Genomic DNA, 22015 nt, shown 5'->3' with positions numbered 1-22015 from the left:
CGGAGGTGTATGGACGTTATATGTTTGATATGAGTGATTGATGTGTCTGGGTAAGTGGAGGTGTATGGACGTTATATGTTTGATATGAGTGATAGATGTATCTGGGTAAGTGGAGGTGTATGGACGTTGTATGTTTGTTATGAGTGATTGATGTATCTGGGTAAGCGGAGTTGTATGGACGTTATATGTTTGATATGAGTGATCGATGTATCTGGGTAAGCGGAGGTGTATGGGCGTTGTATGTTTGATATGATCATGAGTGATTGATGTATCTGGGTAAGTGGAGGTGTATGGACGTTATATGTTTGATATGAGTGATTGATGTATCTGGGTAAGCGGAGGTGTATGGGCGTTGTATGTTTGATATGATCATGAGGGATGGATGTATCTGGGTAAGCGGAGGTGTATGGACGTTGTATGTTTGATATGAGTGATTTATGTATCTGGGTAAGTGGAGGTGTAAGGACGTTGTATGTTTGATATGAACGGTAATGTATTTATAGTTTTATACAATGTCATTATTTCACTATATCGTATCACTTGTATATTTATATATTGTTTTCCGCATACATATTTATTCCTTATGCAGATGAGTCAATGCTTGCCCAGTGTGTGTGTGCACCGTACAACATCAGTGTTAATGTTACCAGCATGGGTTTAACCAATCCTGTATGTTATGTTCAAGGTAAACAACACCTCAACTTTTAAAGTATTGAAATATGGATCGGCTTTTTCTTCGCGGATTCAAACTTTGCTTGTAATGGGCTATAATCTCCACTGGTTTGACTTGTGTTCGGCGCTATTCTCGCTGCGCTGCGCGAAATGACATCTATCGGAGGATCGAAGAATGTGAAGCGTCCGTATTATCATAATGAAACAGTCAGTTCTACAGACAATTATACCTACAATTGTTGAGGGGAATTAACTCAGATGATCTCTGACAAAAAGCGGGAATCTTTATGATATATGATACGAAGAGGCAACAAACAAACTTTCAAAAAGCATCTGGGTATTCCGTTTCATAGTTAGTAATTAAGACATAATAATGAGCAATTAACTAGTAAAGCATTTAGATATTGAAATAATTAGTTAAGAAATAATGAGTTATATAAGAGTGGACTCATTATGATACCAAATTATAAGCGCCATGGTCGCCTACAACAGTGTTCACCTATAACGTAGCAGTGAAGGACAATCATATTCATAACTTACATCATTCATAAATTCAATTAAAATATGGACATAAACGATCATTTTAAAATACTCTCTTGTTCAATGAATTCAATATTACCGTATAGTATAATAGTTTCACTTAATGATTCCTTCAGAACATTCTTAACTTAATTACATCATGATTTGAATTTAAAAGTACATGTAAAAGATAAGTGAAATACCTCACTTGTGACATGTAATAAACATTGAACTGACGACTGAGCGTGCGCCGTACCGTAACAGTTTAAGTAAAACAAGGTAACTGAAGAAACTTAATTCAAGATAATGATGATGAAACATTTTAAACAGTACTAAAACTTGCTATCGTTTACAATTTACACCCAAGTGAATAACATACAATATAAGAAAGAGTTTATAAAATAAATGCTTGTTATTTACAGCATTGTAATTCTTTTACATGAGACTGCAACTAAAATGCCCTAATCTTTATTGACTATTCTACCATATAAATTACAAAAGTGACCGGCGCTTCACGATAGTGCGGATGCAATTATAGAAAAATATATTTAAACGACATTACCAAGTTTGTGCGCATTTAGTTACATAAAGAGTTTTAGACATATACGGTCACAGACTAACTTTAAATAGTTATCTTTAAATAATTTCATACTTTGAAGTTTACACTGTTTCTTTCATGCTGATTGGCTGAAGGGGTAGTCACGTGATCTGATATTTTGAGTTCACACACCTGTGAACGGACAGAAAAAGTTCACACGATGTGAACAATTTTTTGTGAAATTATCGTGTGAACTTTTGCCGGAACTACTTTCCGGGGTTTCCCCGAATTCTCGATCGGTGTTTACGATCAACTCGTTGTTCTATTTTCTTTTTAATACCTGCATTTATCAGCAAAATAATTAATTTAGTATTTTTGCCTGGTCTTGTACTGTTTCATCTGACTTATAAATAAATAAATGCTTTGGTTCTGGTGATTTATGTCGTCTAGCTGCTACATGAAACAAAATGGATTGTCCTTGCGATGATTTGGATATGGAATGGTTATCTTTCAATACTAATAACGCAAGTGAAGAAAATTAATTCTGTAAAATTACTGAGGTGAACGATATTGACTTTGATGCCTTGTTTTCGGAAATAACAGGAATTTTGCACCAATGAAAACAATGTCGTACCCTGCTCAGATGTGGCCGCCGCTGACAGAGCAAACGCGACTGCTCCTGATCAATCCCAAACTAAAATCCAATTTACTATCGTATCGGGGGGAAAATCTAAGATTTTGAGAAACCATAAAACGTACAAAGGTAAGGAAAGAAACTTACATTAAAAAAAACCCAAAACTTGCCTACCTGTTTTATCGATTGGTCATCGGAGTCGAGAAAATATCCGTAGACGGAATTAGAAATCTACTATTCCGGTTTCTGAGTTGGCCGACCTTCTCCGTGCATTCTAGGCCGAGAAGCGGCGTCACAGGAGGAGTGACGGGGCACAGAAATGAAACTGGTATCAGGTAGTTCTATCTCAGGTGACAAGAAACACCAGCTAAGTCAAGTATTACAGCACACGCGACAAATCCCAAACTCCAAATATAACACACCCTGACGTTGACCGAAAATTATCACAAAACACACAAGTATCAGAGCACTCGGTTCAACCCCCACCAGTCCATTCCGCATCGTCCGAATAGGTTTGCGATTATCCAAACACAAGCAACACATTCATAAATCGGGGATATTCCCAATTTGCTAGTGCCATGAGAGTGTTCACGCGTCGAGGTGTTTTCCAACTGCTCCATGAACCGTTACGTCATTTTCAACAGCAGTGAGTATCATGCTCCCGTTTATCCCAAATATTGTTTATAAATTTGTTCCGAGAATGAAACTATGTTGACATATTTCTAGATTATGCTGCATATATTGAAAGAACTATTTTTCTTTGCGTAACTGAGTATGAGTGGGGAAACGTATGTGACCAAGAGCCGGCAAATACTGATAAAGTAACATTGTTGTAATGTTCTTCGGCGAAACCAGAGGACTTCAAATTTAAGAAAACATTGTTACAATATTAGTCGGTGAGACCAGTAAACTACAAAGTATGAAATTATAAGAATTGAACGTCAGTTTGGATGGGTTCATGGAAGTGTGAACGATTTCAAAGCGCTGGTTAAACTTTCGTGTGAACCTCCTTGCAAGCTCGGAGGTTCACACAGTTTAACCAGCGCTTTGAAATCGTTCACACTTCCATGAACCCATCAAAACTGACGTTCAATTCTTAAATAAATACATTTAGCTGCCGACGCTAAGCTACTCGTTATATTGATACATAGAATAACATAAATATACAAAAATACAAAAGACAAAAATATAAATGCAGATAAAAGAACTCGTTGATAACCAAGTCACTTGATACAGTAAAGACATCCACGACTCACTTAACTAAAAGGACGTAATATGTTTGATTGATATTAAACGACTGGAATATTAATGTTGGTTTATGAAACACTGATATTTTATTCGGGACACTCTACCATTCAGTATTTTATTTGAATTAACATAGAGCAGCCAAACCAAAGATTCGAACCGTAAATCTTTTATCAAAAGTAACGTAAGTTCATTGTTCAGGCAGAGTAGCAAAGTTAGAATGATTTTAAGCAAGTTTAACAAAAAGGCAAAGTAGTAAGTAAAAGTGACGTTACCTTCCAAAACAGAGGTTCTCAGGCAAAAAGCAGGAATAACTCAGTGGTTGTTGTTGTTGCTTTAACCGTTTAAGAGGTCGCCTTCTGCCGTAGAAATCTCGGCTGACCTGTCCCTCTTCTGGACTCTTTGTGTGTGAGTAGGGTACACATATCTATTGTGAGTTATTATTAATTTTCTGTTTTTTATTGATACAATTTCTATTTTCGTATATTGATACGATTTCATTATTACTCTTTGGCTTCTCTTATATACGTTGGAGTAGCTGTCCATCTCTCAGGAATAGAGTTAGTTATTGCATCTAGGAGATCTACGACAGATAACGGGTCTGACTGCAATTCTTCTTTAAACCAAACCCGGGCTGGAGCATGGTCTTGACATTCCAGTAACAAGTGAAGAATGAACTCAGGTCTATTGCAAGATGAACATACCTTGTCATAGTGCTTTGGGGGACCGAGTTTGAGGCGTGAGATGGCTATTTCAACTTTCCTTGCATGTGAGTATGAATGTGGCTTTTGGTGAATCTTGGGTTGATTTATTAATAACTATCTGCCGATCTTACTTGCGTCCCACTGGGCTTGCCATTTTTGGGCTACGGAGGCTTTGATTTTGCTTTTTATCTCTAGTTTACTGAAGGGAATGGACTGTATCTCCGCTTTGTCTAGAGACAGCTTCGCCAGTGTGTCTGCTGTTTCATTTCCATGAATATCTATGTGAGATGGGACCCAACACAGCTCCACCTGTTGCCCTTGGTCCGATAGTTTTGTATATTCGTATAGAACATTATTGACAGTGTTGGGTCTCGAGTTTCTGCCGCTGATGGCTTGAAATGCACTTAGCGAGTCTGATAGGATGGCTGCCTTTGCTTCCGTTAGTTCCAGTTTGAGTTTGAGTGCATGATTAATTGCCTCCAATTCAGCAGTGAATACTGACTGACCACCATGGCAGGCGAACAGAATGTGCTTTGGTTTGGGAGCTATGGATATGGATCCCGTAACCTGCAGTGTCGTTGAGAGAACTCTTGGATCCATCAGTGTACATATGGCCCAACTGCCTCAGGTTGTTTGGGTCTTAGTGATAGCTACTGATCGTAATAGGGTCGGGTTTTCTTGTTCAGTGATTTCTGATGTAAAAGCAGTGTCGACTTTGGGAGTCCAGGGAGGGTGTAACCCTTTGTAGTGACTTTCTGGTGGCTGAATGTCATCACAATTGTGACTTCGGATGAGTTCACGTACTAATATCCCAGATGGCCTCAGTGAGGGACTTTTCTAAGCTAGGGCTTCATCTCGGGTGTTTTTGTTTTGCCATATGTTGTTCACCAAATGGCTTGATCATCGTCCCCAGAGCGATAATATTGCCTGCTCTCTTCTTTGTTTCAATGGGATTTGTCTTGTTTCTACTTGCAGTGCTTTTTGAGAAGATGACGAACTCATTGAACTCAATGGCGTGCTACTGCTGTATTTATACCCGAGACGTCCTGTCCACGTTTGAAAGCAAGTCAATACCCGAATGTCCAGTTTGGAACTTCTAACAATACCTTACCACATGTTGGTCATATTATGCAAGTTTTGATGTGCTGGTTTGCTTTGTTAATTGCTCTTGGCTGGTCAGCCGGGTCTACAATGTCAATAACCCTACACTGATAAAGTGTCCATCAGCTCGTTTGACTGGTTGCGACAGCTTACATCTAAAAGAGTTAAGTATCAGTATACGAGTTCTGAAAACTATGTACCGTTTACTGGCTTGGGGATGTTAAATCTAAAGTTGTAGAATATATTTGAATTTGATAAAAACTTAGAAAAAATAGTCATTTTGACACTGTCATAATAACAATTTTAAGGATAAACAATAAATGTTGATTAATTCAAACACGACACGACTTGAAAGGGTGAACCTATCGGTCCACATAATATTATGCACAATACAAAACTACATAGCATCCCGTCTGAAAATTCAGGTTAACGAACAGGTAATAACAAACCTGGTGAGTAAAAATGGGAAATTTTAGATAAATTACCACAAGACATGATGCTTTACCATTTACAATGTATCTTATGTTCTGCTGGGCATTGTGTTATACACAGACATGAAGACTACCGTGTGTATTTTCTCGTTTACTTAGCCAGAAATAGCAATCAGCTGTACGCACATTTTCTACCAATCTACCGGTAATTCGGTTAAGAAAATACCCATTAATATAACTTTGATGCACTGATCGGATGAATTGTATCTGCAACTATTATTTTATGAGATTATATATTTCAATAATGAGTAATTTTAGTTGCATCTTTACTATATATATTTAAAATAATAACCGTAAGCGTGGCACTGTGGAACAACTGGTTGCCAAAATGATTGCTGGATGTGTTGCGTACGGAACAGTTCATCGGTCACCGTTGAGGCCTCCCGCGTTCATGCTACAGCAAATGAATGAAAACAAAATGTGAATATCAAAATTACAACCGACAAAAGTATTATTTATATTAGGTAGATACCTTGTTCGAGGAATGTATCAGTCAACTTCAGACCTGGATTTTTAACCCTATCTTAGATTAAATAATTAACCCAGACACCAGAAATGCCAAATGCGAACCACTGAGTGCTGAATATCCTTGACACTTTCAGCGGCAGGGGTGAACGCTATTGAGTTATTTTGCACAGTGTTTGTCAGGTTATCTAATTGGTTCTAGCACTAATTATACGGGTTAGATCCGGGTTAGAAGATGTCTTCAGCAACCCATGCTTACCGTAAAAAGGCGACAAGGCTTGTCGTAAAAGGCGATTAACGGGATCGGGTGGTTAAGCTCACTGACTTGGTTGATGCATTTCATTGTATCCCAATTGCGTAGATCGATGCTCATGATGTTAATCAATGGATTGTCTGGTCCAGACTCGATTATTTACAGACCGCCGTCATATAGCTGGAATATTACTGAGTGCGGTGTTAAACAACAAACAAAACAAAACAAAATTGTACATACACATTTACACACGCGGACGAATTTGTAAGGCGAAATTTTTTGTAAGTATTATCAAAGCAAGGATTCAAGGGGATTCTCCCTCGCCGTCAACGAGATCGAGGTACTCTCCCGATTGTTGGTCAGAAGCATAGCTTGTTACTTTATAAGTATATAATTGTATTGAAATATTTGGTATCCGTGTATCATGATTATGTTTGGTATCCGTGAACCATGATATATTTGGTATCCGTGTATCTTGATATGTTTGGTATCCGTACGTGTATCTTGATATGTGTGGTAACGTGTATCATGATATGTTTGGTATCCGTGTATTTTGATATGTTTGGCATCCGTGTATCTTGATGTGTTTGGTATCCTTGTATCATCATATGTTTAGTATCCGTGTATTTTGATATGTTTGGTGTCCGTGTATCTTGATATGTTTGGCATCTGTGTATGTTTGGCATCCGAGTATCTTGATATGTTTGGCATCCGAGTAGCTTGATATGTTTGGTATCCGTGTATCATTATATGTTTGCTATCCGTGTATCATCATATATTTAGTATCCGTGTATTTTGATCTGTTTGGTATCCGTGTATCATGATATGTTTGGTATCCGTGTATCTTGATATGTTTGGTATTCGTGTATCATGATATGTTTGGTATACGTTTATTTTGATATGTTTGGTATCCCTGTATCATGATATGTTTGGTATCCCTGTATCATGATATGTTTGGTATCCGTGTATCTTGATATATTTGGCATCCGTGTATGTTTGGCATCCGTGTATCTTGATATGTTTGGCATCCGTGTATCATCATATGTTTAGTATCCGTGTATCTTGATATGTTTGATATCCGTGTATCTTGATATGTTTGGTATCAGTGTATCTTGATATGTTTGGCATCCGTGTATGTTTGGCATCCTGTATCTTTATATGTTTGATATCCGTGTATCTTGATATGTTTGGCATCCGTGTATCTTGATATGTTTGGTATCCCTGTATCTTGATATGTTTGGTATCAGTGTATCTTGATATGTTTGATATCCGTGTATGTTTAGTATCCGTGTATCTTGATATGTTTGATATCCGTGTATCTTGATATGTTTGGCATCCGTGTATCTTGATATGTTTGGTATCACTGTATCATGATATGTTTGGTATCCCTGTATCATGATATGTTCTGTATCCGTGTATCTTGATATGTTTGGCATCCGTGTATGTTTGGTATCCGTGTATCTTGATATGTTTGGCATACGTGTATCATCGTATGTTTAGTATCCGTGTATCTTGATATGTTTGGCATCCGTGTATGTTTGGCATCCGTGTATCTTGATATGTTTGATATCCGTGTATCATCATATGTTTAGTATCCGTGTATCTTGTTATGTTTGATATCCGTGTATCATGATATGTTTGGTATCAGTGTATCGTGATATGTTTGGTATTTGTGTATCATGATATGTTTGGTATACGTGTATTGTGATGTGTTTGGTATCCCTGTATCATGATATGTTTGGTATCCGTGTATTTTAATATGTGTGGTAACGTGTATCATGATATGTTTGATATCCGTGTATCTTAAAATGTTTGGTATCCGTGTATATTCAGTATCCGTGTTTCTTGACCTGTTTGGTATCCGTGTATCATCATATGTTTAGTATTCGTGTATCATGATCTGTTTGGTATCCGTGTATCATGATAGCTTGGGATCCGTGTATCTTGAAATGTTTGGTATCCGTGTAACATGATAGCTTGGTATCCGTGTATCTTGAAATGTTTGGTATTCGTGTATGTGTGGTATCCATGTATCTTGATATGTTTGCTATCCGTTTATCGTGATATGTTTAGTATCCGTGTATTTTGATATGTTTGGTATCCGTGTATCATGATATGTTTGGTATCCATGTATCTTGATATGTTTTATGTTTTATATATATGTTTATTTATAAATGCTAAGAGTATTAGTAACAGTTTGAACATATTAATTGGTATCAAATTTTAGATTTAGATTTATTTGCTAATGTTATTTCATTGTTTCAGGCTGAGGTACATACGTACGTAACCTGCCTGCCTCACCCCGAAGCAGTGTGTGGTTATTTGGAGAGATCTTCCCCAGCTTCTACATTTATATATTTCTTTAAATGTCTGAGTACTCAGAATTCAAGGTGAAGACTGGAGCACTTCTTCTGAAACTGATCTGGAGTGATTGGGGAATGTTATCTTTATCAGCTGTTTATGTTTATGGTCAATAGAATGTCGAGATACATGATCATGAATAACCTCACAATATCTCATTCAATAAATGTGGCTGACATCACAGCCTCCAAAGGTTTTAATCCTTCCTCGCAGAAGACGTTAGGCACTAACAACTTCACATTATTAGCGTGATTTAGTTTGGTTTTACACCACTGTAGGCAATATTGCTGCACTATCACAAAAGGGGACACCAGAAGTAGTCTTCATGCGTTATGCCATGTGGGGATCACTTTTTTAGAACCATGACTGGATGTGAGACGGTGCTGATTCTACGTACCATCTTCAGTTAGGAATAGTCTAACGCGTCCAGTGCAGGGCCCCCAGGCCATGGTTCGGGTATGATGCTACACCAGGGCAGCCATGCAATGGTTCGGGTATGATGCAACACCAGAATAGCCAAGCGAGGGTTAATTACACACCAGGGCAACCAGGCCATGGTTTGAGTAGGATGCTACAACAGGACAGCCAGGCTATGGTTCGGGTTCGATGCTACACCAGCGCATCCAGGCCAGGGTTCGCGTATGATTCTACACAAGGGCAGCCAGGCCATGGTTCAGATAAGATCCTACATCTGGTCAGCCAGGTCATGCTTCGGGTATGATGATACACTGACGGAATCAGGTCATGGTTGGCACATGATAAAGACGGTGAATTTCGTTGTGACATCGATTTTTTATTTCCTTGTTCCTTCCTCATATGTGTTCATTGTCATTGACACGTAAAACTGCGCGTGATACCATATTATGACAAACTGAGTGTTATTCTATAACCATTAACAGTTGGTTGACTATTTGGGGTGTTTTAACGACTGCAGTAGTGGAACATAGACAGTGGGATCGTATTCTGAAGACATACACCTAGAAATTAATTAAGCCCCCTAACTAAATAAAGAACACTGGTATACCCGTTTATAAAATTCAAGTTTCATGATACGCATTCATAGAATGTCTGTAAGATCTCGGGTACAATCATGCCAGAACTGACTGTGTCTCCCAAACACACAGACATGTGAAAGTGAAGCATGATACTATCGAGTTTTTAGAAAAAGCACTTTGATACTGATGCAAGGAAGGGTAGATAAAGTGGCAATTATTCGATTGTTTAGTCAGCACATATAATCCATCGTTCGCTGGAGGCCGTCAGAGCCTCTCAATTTGCAAATTATTGGTATTCATGATACATGTATGTCATACAGATCCATTGGATGTCATCGTGGCTATGGACATACTGTCATAAGCTGACTTGTAAGAACACTCCGAAAGAAACTTGAAGTAAAGGACCATCCAAGACCAGGTTCACCCATAAGACACCTGTATGGGAAGACAAGGCTCTAGCACGTCTTGTGAAGGGACCCTTTGCAACGAGGAAAGCTCTGAAAGAACAATGGCTTGGGTTGAAGTCACGAATTGGTCATCAGACGTGCCTTGTTCACTGCTCATCAGAGACTTGGATTGGCTTGGTGTATGGCTCGACGTCATTGGAATCTGAGGACATGGCGACGGATCCATTGATGGAAGCAGATTCTTGCTGCACGTCACAGATGGGCACAGAAACACTGCGTATACATCAAGGAACACTGTACCAGCAGTCCCGTATGGTGGAGGCTCCGCCATAGTGTGGGGAGCAATATGTCAAAACTCTTAACTGGACAAGGTAACAGTACGAGGGAATCTCAATGGCGATCGGTACATCCTCAATCCTGTTGTACAACATTTTTTGACAATCGTGCACTTACCATTCGTTTATGGATGAGAATGCTAGACCCCCTCGTTCTCGTGCTGTGACTGTATTTATCAAGGACACGCTACTCACACTTTATCTTGGTCCGCTATGAGTCCAGATTTGAATCCATTGGAACATGTTTGGGACATTCTTGGACGTCGGCTGCAGGCAGTTGATCAACCACTACAGAATGAGGCAGCTTTAGAGGCTGCATTGCATCGGGAGTGGCATCAGTAAAATTGTTACCTCCTGGTCGTATCAGAAGACTCACTGGAGGTATGAGGAGAAGGGTAGAATGTCATCCAGGCACAGGTTACACTCGCTACTAATTTTCAGGATTGTAAAAGTCGGTCATACCTGATCATGGAACATCCTCCCAGATCCATAATTTTCATGGATATCCATTTTTCTCAATTACAGTATGATGGCAAGTGCAATTAAAATGCAATTAAAATGCAATTAAAATGCAATTAAACTATTAACCATTTGCATCATTCTGTGTTTTCATTAGTCACACAATTATTTTAATTCCCCGCCGTAGTTCAGGCCTGACCCGAATGATGAATTGTTGTTGGACAGATATGTTCGCAAAACCCTTGGATGTGCTTAATTAATTTCTAAGTGTATATTTACTTACCAAACTTCGAAGTTTTCGCTCTTCGACAAGCCTAACATGCTCACAAGTTCTGAGATTCAGCAAACTATATTCTTAAGGAAAGTAGCTTTAGTCTTAGGTAATTACAACTGGTGAACATGTTCTGAATGTGAGTGTACACTGCCATTGGTGGAATTGTACCGTCTGCAATAGCTACAGATAAAAAACGCTTTCACGAAAACAATGCAGATTGTCTGGTAGGTGTCCTAGTTTCAGTTGGGTGCCAGAAAGATGTGTAGTTAACTGTGATTGTAGTTTAAAATTACGTTCTCCACATATTTAGAAATGCTGATAAATGTAACTGCTAATTTGTGCATAAGATGTCAAATCAGAACGAACTATTATTATAATTATATGCCACAAACTGCTATTATTGATTGTAGATTGATTATAGCACTTGTTATGACCATATGTACTGTTAATTTTATCTTTGAGGAAAAGTACAGGGATTCTGTTACCAGACGCCATACAAGCACAAGTGAATGAAAGAACTGGACAAATTAATCAGACGGGAAACTTAAGTTATAGATAACACATTAATGTGATTCAGTGTCAAATTGTGTAGACAGATGAACACAAATTACATATTTGCATAAATTTGGATTTAACGTTTAAAGTAGGCAATTGATAGTTGACACTGGCAAAAACAAGAAGTCAGATTCACGTTGTTATGAAGTGGCATAATCACGAGTGAAAAATCTCGATGTTGACAAATTATTGTAAATGTATTATCAGTATTATCATGTTAAACATGTTTGGAACACAGAAAAGGAATCGAAACAGTCCCTGCATGTTGGACTGCAGTGTTCTCTTCATCAGGAGGTAAATAACGATCAACCTTCATAACAGAGCTCGTCTGAATCAGTAGAAATGGTAAAGTGAATTGTATAAAGTTATATATTATACGAACAGTAACTGTCACCTAACTATATAGTTTCATGTATACGAACAATGTTCGGCACTGTGAATACTTATTTATCTTCCTGTGAACTTTCTGTCAGGGAAGCCAAACCCTAAACATTTTAGTTTGCTCATTTGTTTAGACCAGCTGGCGGGACATGCCGAGAACATGAACCCATGAACAACCCACACTTCAACATGAGATCGAGTTGGTAACCTAGAAACGCCAAACAAAATATATTTCAAAGAAATGTGGATAGTAAACGGCACTTTCAGCACTTTACTTGTGTGCATACACATTTTGACGTTATTCTTCGGAAGCGAAACCAGCCTGCCTCAGTCTAATAAACCAAGGATCAATGGATCTTCCGAAATAAGTACAAGCACGGCACCTATTCGATGATTTATGATGAACCTCGTTGATCCAGCAACAAACACAATATACCACAAGGAATCATAAGGCTCTCTGTGTGGCATCAGGACCCGAATAGTAGGTCAGTTACGGAGCGACAGGATGAGAGAATAAATAAATATAAAAGTATCGCACATTATACAATTAAAACCAAAACATAATTCATGTATATTCAAACTGTTCAATGTGAGGTCCAGCCTTATACGACTGCGGTACACAACAATAAATGTCAATATTAAAATAATATAATAAAATCAAGAGATGACACCACCACACATTGTAGAACTATATATCCTGTCAGGCATGTACCACCGCTTCCGTTATATATATGTATGAGGGACGGGAAGCAGCTACACAAGATTTCAGGAAAATTAACTTCCAATTATTTTTTGATAGCTACTAATGCTTACGTATACAAAGTTGCTGAAAGAAATTAAAAACAAATGTCTTCTCTTATTATTGTGGCGAAATGTTTTATATAAATGCGTGAATTCAAGAAAATATTCTTCATAAACAGATGTACAACACTGTTCGCGTAAAAGCACATATTGAACATATGGACAATGCATGTAGTTCCCAATGCATGTAAGTCCAAAATTATCATAACCAAAGTATGATCTACTTATAATTATCCGACATTACCCCAAATCTTAACGTCATAATGGTATTTGACCTGCAGATTATGTATGACGCTAGCTTCATGTAAATTTTCGTCTTCAAGATTGCGATGATTACGTCTTTAAATAAACACAAAGTTTAACAATGTTTTCGTTTATTCTTACTGTGATTAAATCTTAACATGTTGGAACTACCTGAATAAAGTATCCCTTTGGTTAAGGTTATTATTATAATTAGTTTTTGCTCCCGTGTAAACATTGGAATATTTCTAACTGAGACGTAAAACCCACCTCACTTGTGTACTTAGACTTAATGTTTAAAGGTCATTTGTCATGACGTCATTTCCATGCAGACATATGTGTAACAACAGGAAGTTTTCAAGCAACAGGTTTCTGTGTCAGGGAATACATCCTCCGTAGATCCATGTAGGACACGACAACCAAGCATGAATGGCAATGAACTGTACGTTTTTTTCTTTCACAAACGCACGACAGTCAATTTACTAGTGAGTAGTCATTTCTTTGATCAAGAAGAATTCGATATGATAATATATACGTTCTCCTAAGCTTGTATCCGGAAGTTTTAGAAGTGATCATGACGCAAAATTACAGTTGTTACTGGGGTGTAATATTTTGATGCTTTAATTATATGAGGATGTCCGTTATTCAGTTATGGCCTGATGAGATTCATACGTGGTATGAGTTGAAAGCGCTAGCCAATTAAGACTGTGTCCAATCTTACTCCACTTATTTAATTATTACCATATATATAAACATACATATATATATATATATGCATTTATATTTATGCAAAATGTATGAAAACACATTAATATTCATTGTGTTTTAGATAAACATGGTGATATCTGTCCTGATTGTCTTTTTTCTGAGATTCCCGTCTTCAGAGGGTGAAAACGGTAAGATTTTTAAGAAAAGTCTATTACCATATTCTCAGTGTATATCATAAGGCGTATCGTTTGGTATGCATGAATATCTGTGCTGGTTTTTATAGTTTATATCTCTAAAATGCTATGAGTCATCTGAGGGAATTGAACCCGAGTAGGTAAACAAGGAAGATATAACCAAATAACAATCACATACACAGATTTCTAGCGGTGATGATTATAAACAGAAATCAACCGTTAAAACAAAATAGTGAGTGAGTGAGTGAGTATGATTTTCGACGCTTTTATCAATATTTCAGCAATATCACGGCGGGGGGACACCAGACATGGGCTTCACACATTGTACCTATGTCGGGAATCGAACCCGGTTCTTCAGCGGGACGAGCGAACGCTTTAACCACTAGGCTACTCGACCGCCCCTTAAAGAGAAAAACAAACAGCATCACATATGATTTACGATAAAATAAATTTCATATTTCTTACTTCCGAATATGAATATTTGCATGTAATATTAAGAATTGTTTTCCTGTAGAGGCGTTCAAGACGGGGAAGTGGGATAGCCTGGTGTGTGTGGCTAACGCAGTTGCTCGTCACTCCGATGCCCTGGTTTGATTCTCAACATAATACAATGTGTGAAGCATGTTTCTAGTATATATTCCCCTCTGAAATATTGCTGGAAATACAACTCACTCACTCACTTACTAACATGTTTGGTGTTTTCTAAAACCTGAAATACCTAGAGTAACTTCATTAACATATGTTCTCATTGAGGAGCATCGTTTAGAATTCAAGACACAAACAGTGTTTCTGCTTGCTGGTGAATGTGTCTGCAGTGTGATATACATGTATAGATGATTGCTGGTGAATGTGTCTTCAGTGTGATATACAGGTATATATGATTGTTGATGAATGTATCTTTAGTGTGACATACAGGTATATATGATTACTGATGAATGTGACTGCAGTGTGATATACAGGTATATATGATTGCTGATGAATGTGTCTGCAGTGTGATATACAGGTATGTATGATTGCTGATGAACGTGTCTGCAGTGTGATATACAGGTATATATGATTGCTGATGAATGTGTCTGCAGTGTGATATACAGGTATATATGATTGCTGGTGAATGTGTCTGCACTGTCATATACAGGTATATATGATTGCTGGTGAATGTGTCTGCAGTGTGATATACATGTATATATGATCGCTGATGAATGTGTCAGCAGTGTGAAAATCAGTCTGCCAAGTAATTGTGTGTGACTAATCAACAGGTTCGAATGACTGTCCAGCCGGATTAACAGGACCTGGTTGTAAGACGACCTGCAGCCAGTACTGTGTAGACCGTAAATGCCATTTACTTACCAGCGGGGGTACCAACTGTACACTTGGTTGTATTGCGGGTCGTCATGGAACGCCATGTACACTGGAATGTTCACGCAACTGCCAACATTGCGAGAGATATAATGGAGATATATGTAGACATCCAAAGTCAACTGACGATGCCAAAGGTAAGACCCACTGACACCAACCTTTTTACAAGCTGATACAATTAATTATGAATACCATTAGGTTAGAATCTGTATATTATTTTCTCCATTATTTGTGCATGCATATGTCACAGTACTTAGCGTTTCCATGATTAAAGCAATCAAATATTAATGAGCATAAAATGTTTCGTATTCCAATATGGTCGTTTAAATTTTGCTTCCTTATATTATACACAACTGTGTTTTTACCTGCTTACTATCTTAAATACTCAGTGAGGTCGCTGTTACTGAAATGAGTACTGAACCAATTTCATTGCACGAGCCGGAGTCTTTCATCAATCATCTATGTGGCATATAACATGGATCAGACATAAGATTAGATTTCGAAAGCAAATTGTCAATTTGTTTATGTCGAGCCCACCTTCAACATAGGGACCTGAATCAATGTACACTGAGTCAGTCACTTGAGTTCAGGCTTTGCTAAATGACCTCATCATTAATAATTGTTTTATTTGTTGCATTCATATTGTTTTTACAAAACAGGAAAAAGTGACTTCCATGGTACAAAAAAGTGTATGGCATGATGACCAATATTTATAGAATCTGTCTAAACTCCCACTCATAAGTGCTGTACATTTGGAGATGAGGTAATACTGCTTCGTTCTGACCTCATCGTTCACTGTTTCAGACACTGGCCAGGGTGATGCCGTCAACTTGAGGACGCTGGTCATTATCATAATATCTTTGGTTGTGTTTGCTGGGATGTGTATAGTTGTGATCTCTTTGCTTGTATACCGGTACGTGTCTTATGAAGTCACGCGCACTTACACGTAAGGTGTTCATGCACTACTTTCGTTACTTAACACAACCACCAACCTGGTTTAGTTAACGTCTATGAGAACAGTTTTAAATTATTAACATAATGGCCATGTCAATATGCATATCGGAAGGGATTAAACATATAATATGAACTCTATTGCCGTTTTGGCCAATCATAGCAATACACCTTATTGGTTTAATATACAGAATAAATTAAAATAAATTTCATTTCACATACACGTATATGTAACAAATACTTTCTATGTTACTTTAGTGCTGCACACTATATTACCCTTCTTTGTAAACAACTCTTCCCTCATTACATTGAGCTTAATAAACAGAAATTAAAGACTAGTGGTACATGCATAACAAGGAAAAACAATAAACTCTTTTGTATTTTGTAAAACTCTACAAGGGTAAATGTCCAAATATCATTATAATATTGCTATTTCATTTCACACAAGACACTGTAGAGCAAGAGCATCCCTTCCTACAGACGGTGGAAAGGAAGAACGGAGAAAACGGTTTCGAAGAAAACTTCCTCCGCTACCACCCTCTCGATGTGGAAAAGGTGACATTTCATCTACCCATACTGCTCCACACGACTACTGCGAGGTGAAGGAAGCACACGGAGACACGTCGAGCACAGATAATCAAAGGGACCATGTTTATGATCTGGATTTCCCAGAACAACCCTCCGAGGGCAGCCCTGTTTCCTTGACTCACATAGAAATGAAGGTTCTTGTTTCTCCACAGAGGAACACAGATACACAAAGCAAAACGGACTGTGACAATTTACATAAAAGGAGCATGGCTGGTGTAATGGATGACCACTTATCAGTCGGGGAATGTCCCAGATCAGGAGAAATATGAAACTGAACATTGAAATGTAAACATTTGCTCTTGTTTAAAACCAGCTCTACACTTTCTGGGATATTCATTGATTTAATAACATTGTAAGGTGTTTGTTTCTATTCCATTGAAATCACCGAAATGAAAAATAGGAATAAGTGCTATTCAAGTACACATGTAATATCATTACTCAATTAGTGCAGTTGAAAATGTTTGATCTTGATGAATATGATAAAAAATCAGCATTGCACTTATATAGGTGAATGTAGGTGAACCAGTGATTGCCGAGAGGGGACATCGCCTTCTCGCCTTCAACTTTTTCTTTTACGATATTTCGCAAAAACTACACAGAAAATTCGCAAATAATTTGCGAATTTTGCGAAAATTCAATGCCGAGGTGCTTGTAAAATAGAATTCAAGCATACATACCGCCAAACATACCTCCAAACATACATACATACATACATGTTAACAAACCTGGATACATAATCGGGGCGAACAGTGATTCGAAACCACGATCATGGGTTTCTAGCGTGCCCAAGGGGCGCAACTCTGCACAGCCAATCTGTCTTCACATGTTATCAGGCTGAACTTCTAGTGGTGAACGCGTCATGTGTAGAGAACGTCGTGATTCAACCAGCAGCAAGTGCAACGAAAGGACTAACACTACGCACTTCCTAGTGTAGCTATTTACACATTGTATATTTATTTTAATAACTACATTTACCTTGTGACCGGATGTCCAAACCAGCTGAGATACTCATGTTGTAGGTACGGTAGTACACAGATGTCAATATGATGGGGAGACATGATATCGTGGTATATTTTACATTTTTAATGCTGTTTGTGATATGACCATTATAAATACATTGAGTACGATGTTATGAGATGGAACTGTCGATTAACAGAAGATTACCGTTAATACACTTCCTAATGACATGTTCTGGCTTCGTATACCTAGTTACAGCAACAAATCTAAAACACATGCTGCTTAGATAATGCCGATTTTCTGCAGCCCTCTAGATATCTTTCTATTTGCACTCAAACAGTCGTAAACCAATTACAACGCCACTGTGCACGTAAGCTTGGTTCGGTCTCGTCATATCATCAAGTTAACGGAGCGTTATAAGTGTAATAACGCCATCGAACAATGAGTGATGTCATTTGCTTCCATGACGATGACACTATAAAACTGAACTTAAAATGAAAGTTTTATTAATGTCGCCATGTCCAACACCTCGATTGTCACCTTTCAGGAAATGAAGGAATGAAGGTAGTTAATGCGTACAGATGAACATATATATAAACAGCTTATGTAAATAGCACTCTTACGTATGCAAAGCTTGAATTTGTTTTTATATATAGCATTCTATTCATTGGTGGTTAGAATATTTTAGAAAGTTAAATACTATGCTTTTATGCTAAACTGTTAAGACGGTGAGTGATTTCCCTGTATGACCCTGTATCTAGAGTGTGAATTTGGCGCGGGAGCGAATATGATTGCCCTTATAATAGGATGAACACCAACTGCCGTCATTTTCATTGGAAAGTAAGTAAGATTTTTATTTTGATTAAAAAATTTAAATTATCCGACTACAAACCAGAGACACCCTTCAGAGCTCTAGTTGCAGACACACCAGTTTGGGGAAACTGTACAAGTCCTTAGTGTATGTGTGCTCATCCGCTAATGTCAAGGTGTTCTTGCGTCGGGTGTACGGGTGTACTTTCTTATCAGCAATGTTAGCAAGCAAGTCACGTTTGACCTACATATTGTTCAATAAACCCCGACTGCAAGCCCTGGTTTAACACAGCACAAATATTTCCTTGTGAATACACGAGCAGTTTGTTTCGGTTTTTCCATGTGTCTGTATACAGTTACATTGACCTAGTGTTGCATAGCAACATACAAACACCTATGACAATTTTAATGAAGGTTACTATTTGCAAAGTATTTAAAGTATGATAAATGGCATTATATTTAACTCACCTGAGTGCAAGTTAATGAAAATGTTTACATAATGAATCTTAACTTAACTATTTCAAATCCAACTGTAGTAATGATCAAAATGAGTGAGTTAGATTTAACGCCGTTTTGAAGCGCATTTGACTGCGGTATGTCAGCGTAATGTCATCTTCCCAAGGCTGGCGGGCACTTGTGCTTCGGGATGATGGCGAAAAGTAAGCGTTGTCATTTTCCTAAAATTGAAAACATCGACGATGGATAAGGAAGTGACGGTCGGAGGTCGCATTCTGGTTGGATCTGGGCCTGGGCCTAGCACCCTCTAGCACTGTGTCCCGGCATGTCTAGGAACGAACCTCTGCGCAGTATTCGAGCAGTTGGCCACCCGCGTCCCTCTTTAGCATGCAGGTATCAGGCATAACATGCACTACAGCCACGGAGGTATTACCTCACCCCGGCAACTGTATATTGTGTAGTTGTTTGTTTGGATCATAAGGGGATTACTAGTTACTGTACTACCTGCTTGCTATCGCGAATCTGGTCGTAAGGATTGAATTGTTCTTTTCGAAATGACTTTATGCTGGGACATTTGCCAAGAAACTTTCTTTAATTTATGTCATTTCAAAAATCTAGTTTTAATTTCATTTCAAAGGAGAGTGACGAATTAAAAAATAAAAAATAAATTAATAAAGTGTAAACGGTTGTATCTATTAGAACATCCATCCATGCTTGACTGTCGAATGCTGTTATATTTCTACTTAGAGGCTCACTGTGAATACAAGTAAATGGTGAGATTGAATAATAAAATCTGATATTTATTATTGTCATTTGTCAATAAAACAAACAGGCGGATTAATATCGTGTGTATAGCACAGCATCGGCCTGCATAGTTAAAACATGTCACGTTCAAATGAAGTATAGTAACGTCCGTAAATACTAGTTTTAATTATTGACCATGCTGCAATCACTTCCAAAGCTTTTAAAAAGATGATCAACTATATTTTAATACAAATGCTAATGTTTTGTTTATTTGAACGAAAAACATAAATTATAAATCATAATGGTTATACGAGAAGTTAAAACAGTACATCTGGTGTTGAGTAGAGACACAGTGCAAACAAGAACACAGTGGACGCCTGTCCAGTATAAAGACATTACAGGCAAAACGACAAAGGTCAAGGTAGTGTGAACTCAGTATTTCGTGTGTGCCCACTCCTTGTACCTTCTACCAATGGACGAAATGAGAATACGGATCGCTACTGCGTTTCGTTGATTCCGACAATGACATGCTTAATCTGGTACCAAATAACACGATGTTATACACATGTATGGATATCAATATCACCGGTACGGTTCATTCTTGATCGGTAATATAAACCGCCTCCGTGGTCATGTAGGATAATACGTCCGCCCTGGGACCAGAGGGTCGGCGGTTCGATCCCCGGCCGCGGCTTACAAAAGTTGTTCAAATATGGAACTTGTTAATACCCGGCCTGACGCACGGGATAAAGAGGATGAAACAAGGCCTTGTCAGCACGGAGTCAGTATACTCTGTCTGAGTGGGGTGTTCATATGGTATATATATACACGCACGCACGCACGCACGCACGCACGCACACACACGCACAAAAAAACACACGCTATATCAACATTGTCGCTAAATCATTTTTCACCTCCCCTTTTTTAATTGTTTTTACCAATTTGTTAGTGACTAGAGAGTGTCGTGTTTGACCTCCATACAACAGTTCGTGATTGTACAATAAATATGTCGCACATACACCTGTAAATAGTTATGACCTGGCGTTGGTGGGTAAATACATTGGCGCTTATCACAGGTCAGTGTAAAGATCTGATTCAACGTCTGGCCCGTTGCCAAAATGTGTGAAACATGCAGTAGCATGTATACATGAGTGACATGTAGATAGTGGGATTATTGATATTTTATTGAGCATTCATTTCTTGTATGACATGTAACGTCGGAACCTCGTCTTTCCCTACCCTGTACATGCACCAGCATCGCACAAAAACCCTCACACTGACCGCTAACATGCATCACCAAACATTGACGCTGACAGTGCAATTAGGATACTGTGGTGTATGATCTATCTAATAATTCCTAATTTAATCCATGAATTAATTACTAAAAATAACTAGTTTTCCAATCAGATTACAGCTATGTTGTGTTTGCCACAACAACCTTTATCTTTTGTGTCCTACAATTCCTTAAATTGAACGTTTTCAGTTTGATTTTGTATGTTTGGTTGTTTGTTGTTTTACGCCGCACTCAGAAATATTCCAGCTATATGACGGCGGTCTGTAAATAATCGAGTCAGGACCAGACAATCCAGTGATTGATATCATGAGCATCGGTCCATGCAATGCAAGTTCCAGAAGGTTTTTATATGCACTGCGTTTTTGAAATAATGAGACGTGAATTAAATATCCCCTTGTACATTCCCTTCATGCTTTTCAGATTCAGTCATTTCTACTTCAAAGATACGATAAAGATCTGAACGTAAATGTACACGTGTGCACTTTGTGTGCATGTGACTTTCAGTCCTTTTTCCAATTGCCAGTTGT

The 22015-nt window shown here is 38.1% G+C and overlaps 1 protein-coding gene across 2 annotated transcripts; it reads left to right on the top strand.

Moving 5' to 3' along the window:
* Positions 1-13774: 13774 nt before the first annotated feature.
* LOC124114999 lies at positions 13775-20204 on the top strand. Of its 2 annotated transcripts, none has more exons than XM_046475773.2 (5): positions 13775-13872; positions 14260-14326; positions 15589-15825; positions 16493-16601; positions 17088-20204. In XM_046475773.2, the coding sequence occupies exons 2-5, from the start codon at positions 14266-14268 to the stop codon at positions 17494-17496; spliced, it is 816 nt and encodes a 271-aa protein (XP_046331729.1). In that variant the 5' UTR covers positions 13775-13872; positions 14260-14265; the 3' UTR covers positions 17497-20204. The 2 variants fall into 2 exon arrangements, with proteins under 2 accessions (XP_046331729.1, XP_048243766.1); XM_048387809.1 differs by having other exon boundaries at positions 13786-13915.
* Positions 20205-22015: the final 1811 nt, after the last annotated feature.

This window comes from Haliotis rufescens, unplaced genomic scaffold (assembly GCF_023055435.1).
Source record: "Haliotis rufescens isolate VD_foot unplaced genomic scaffold, xgHalRufe1.0.p SCAF_7, whole genome shotgun sequence".
Lineage (NCBI taxonomy): Eukaryota > Metazoa > Mollusca > Gastropoda > Lepetellida > Haliotidae > Haliotis > Haliotis rufescens.
The sequence above is the reverse complement of the archived record's forward strand: the minus strand, read 5'-3'. Positions and strand labels throughout refer to the sequence as shown.

Bases quoted from the DNA above. Each gene is read 5' to 3' on its own strand.
- LOC124114999 (XM_048387809.1), top strand. From the start codon at position 13,856: ATGAATGGCAATGAACTGTACGTTTTTTTCTTTCACAAACGCACGACA. The intron at 13,916-14,259 runs GTGAGTAGTCAT...ATTGTGTTTTAG, and splicing joins GCACGACAGTCAATTTACTA to ATAAACATGGTGATATCTGT. The intron at 14,327-15,588 runs GTAAGATTTTTA...ACTAATCAACAG, and splicing joins GTCTTCAGAGGGTGAAAACG to GTTCGAATGACTGTCCAGCC.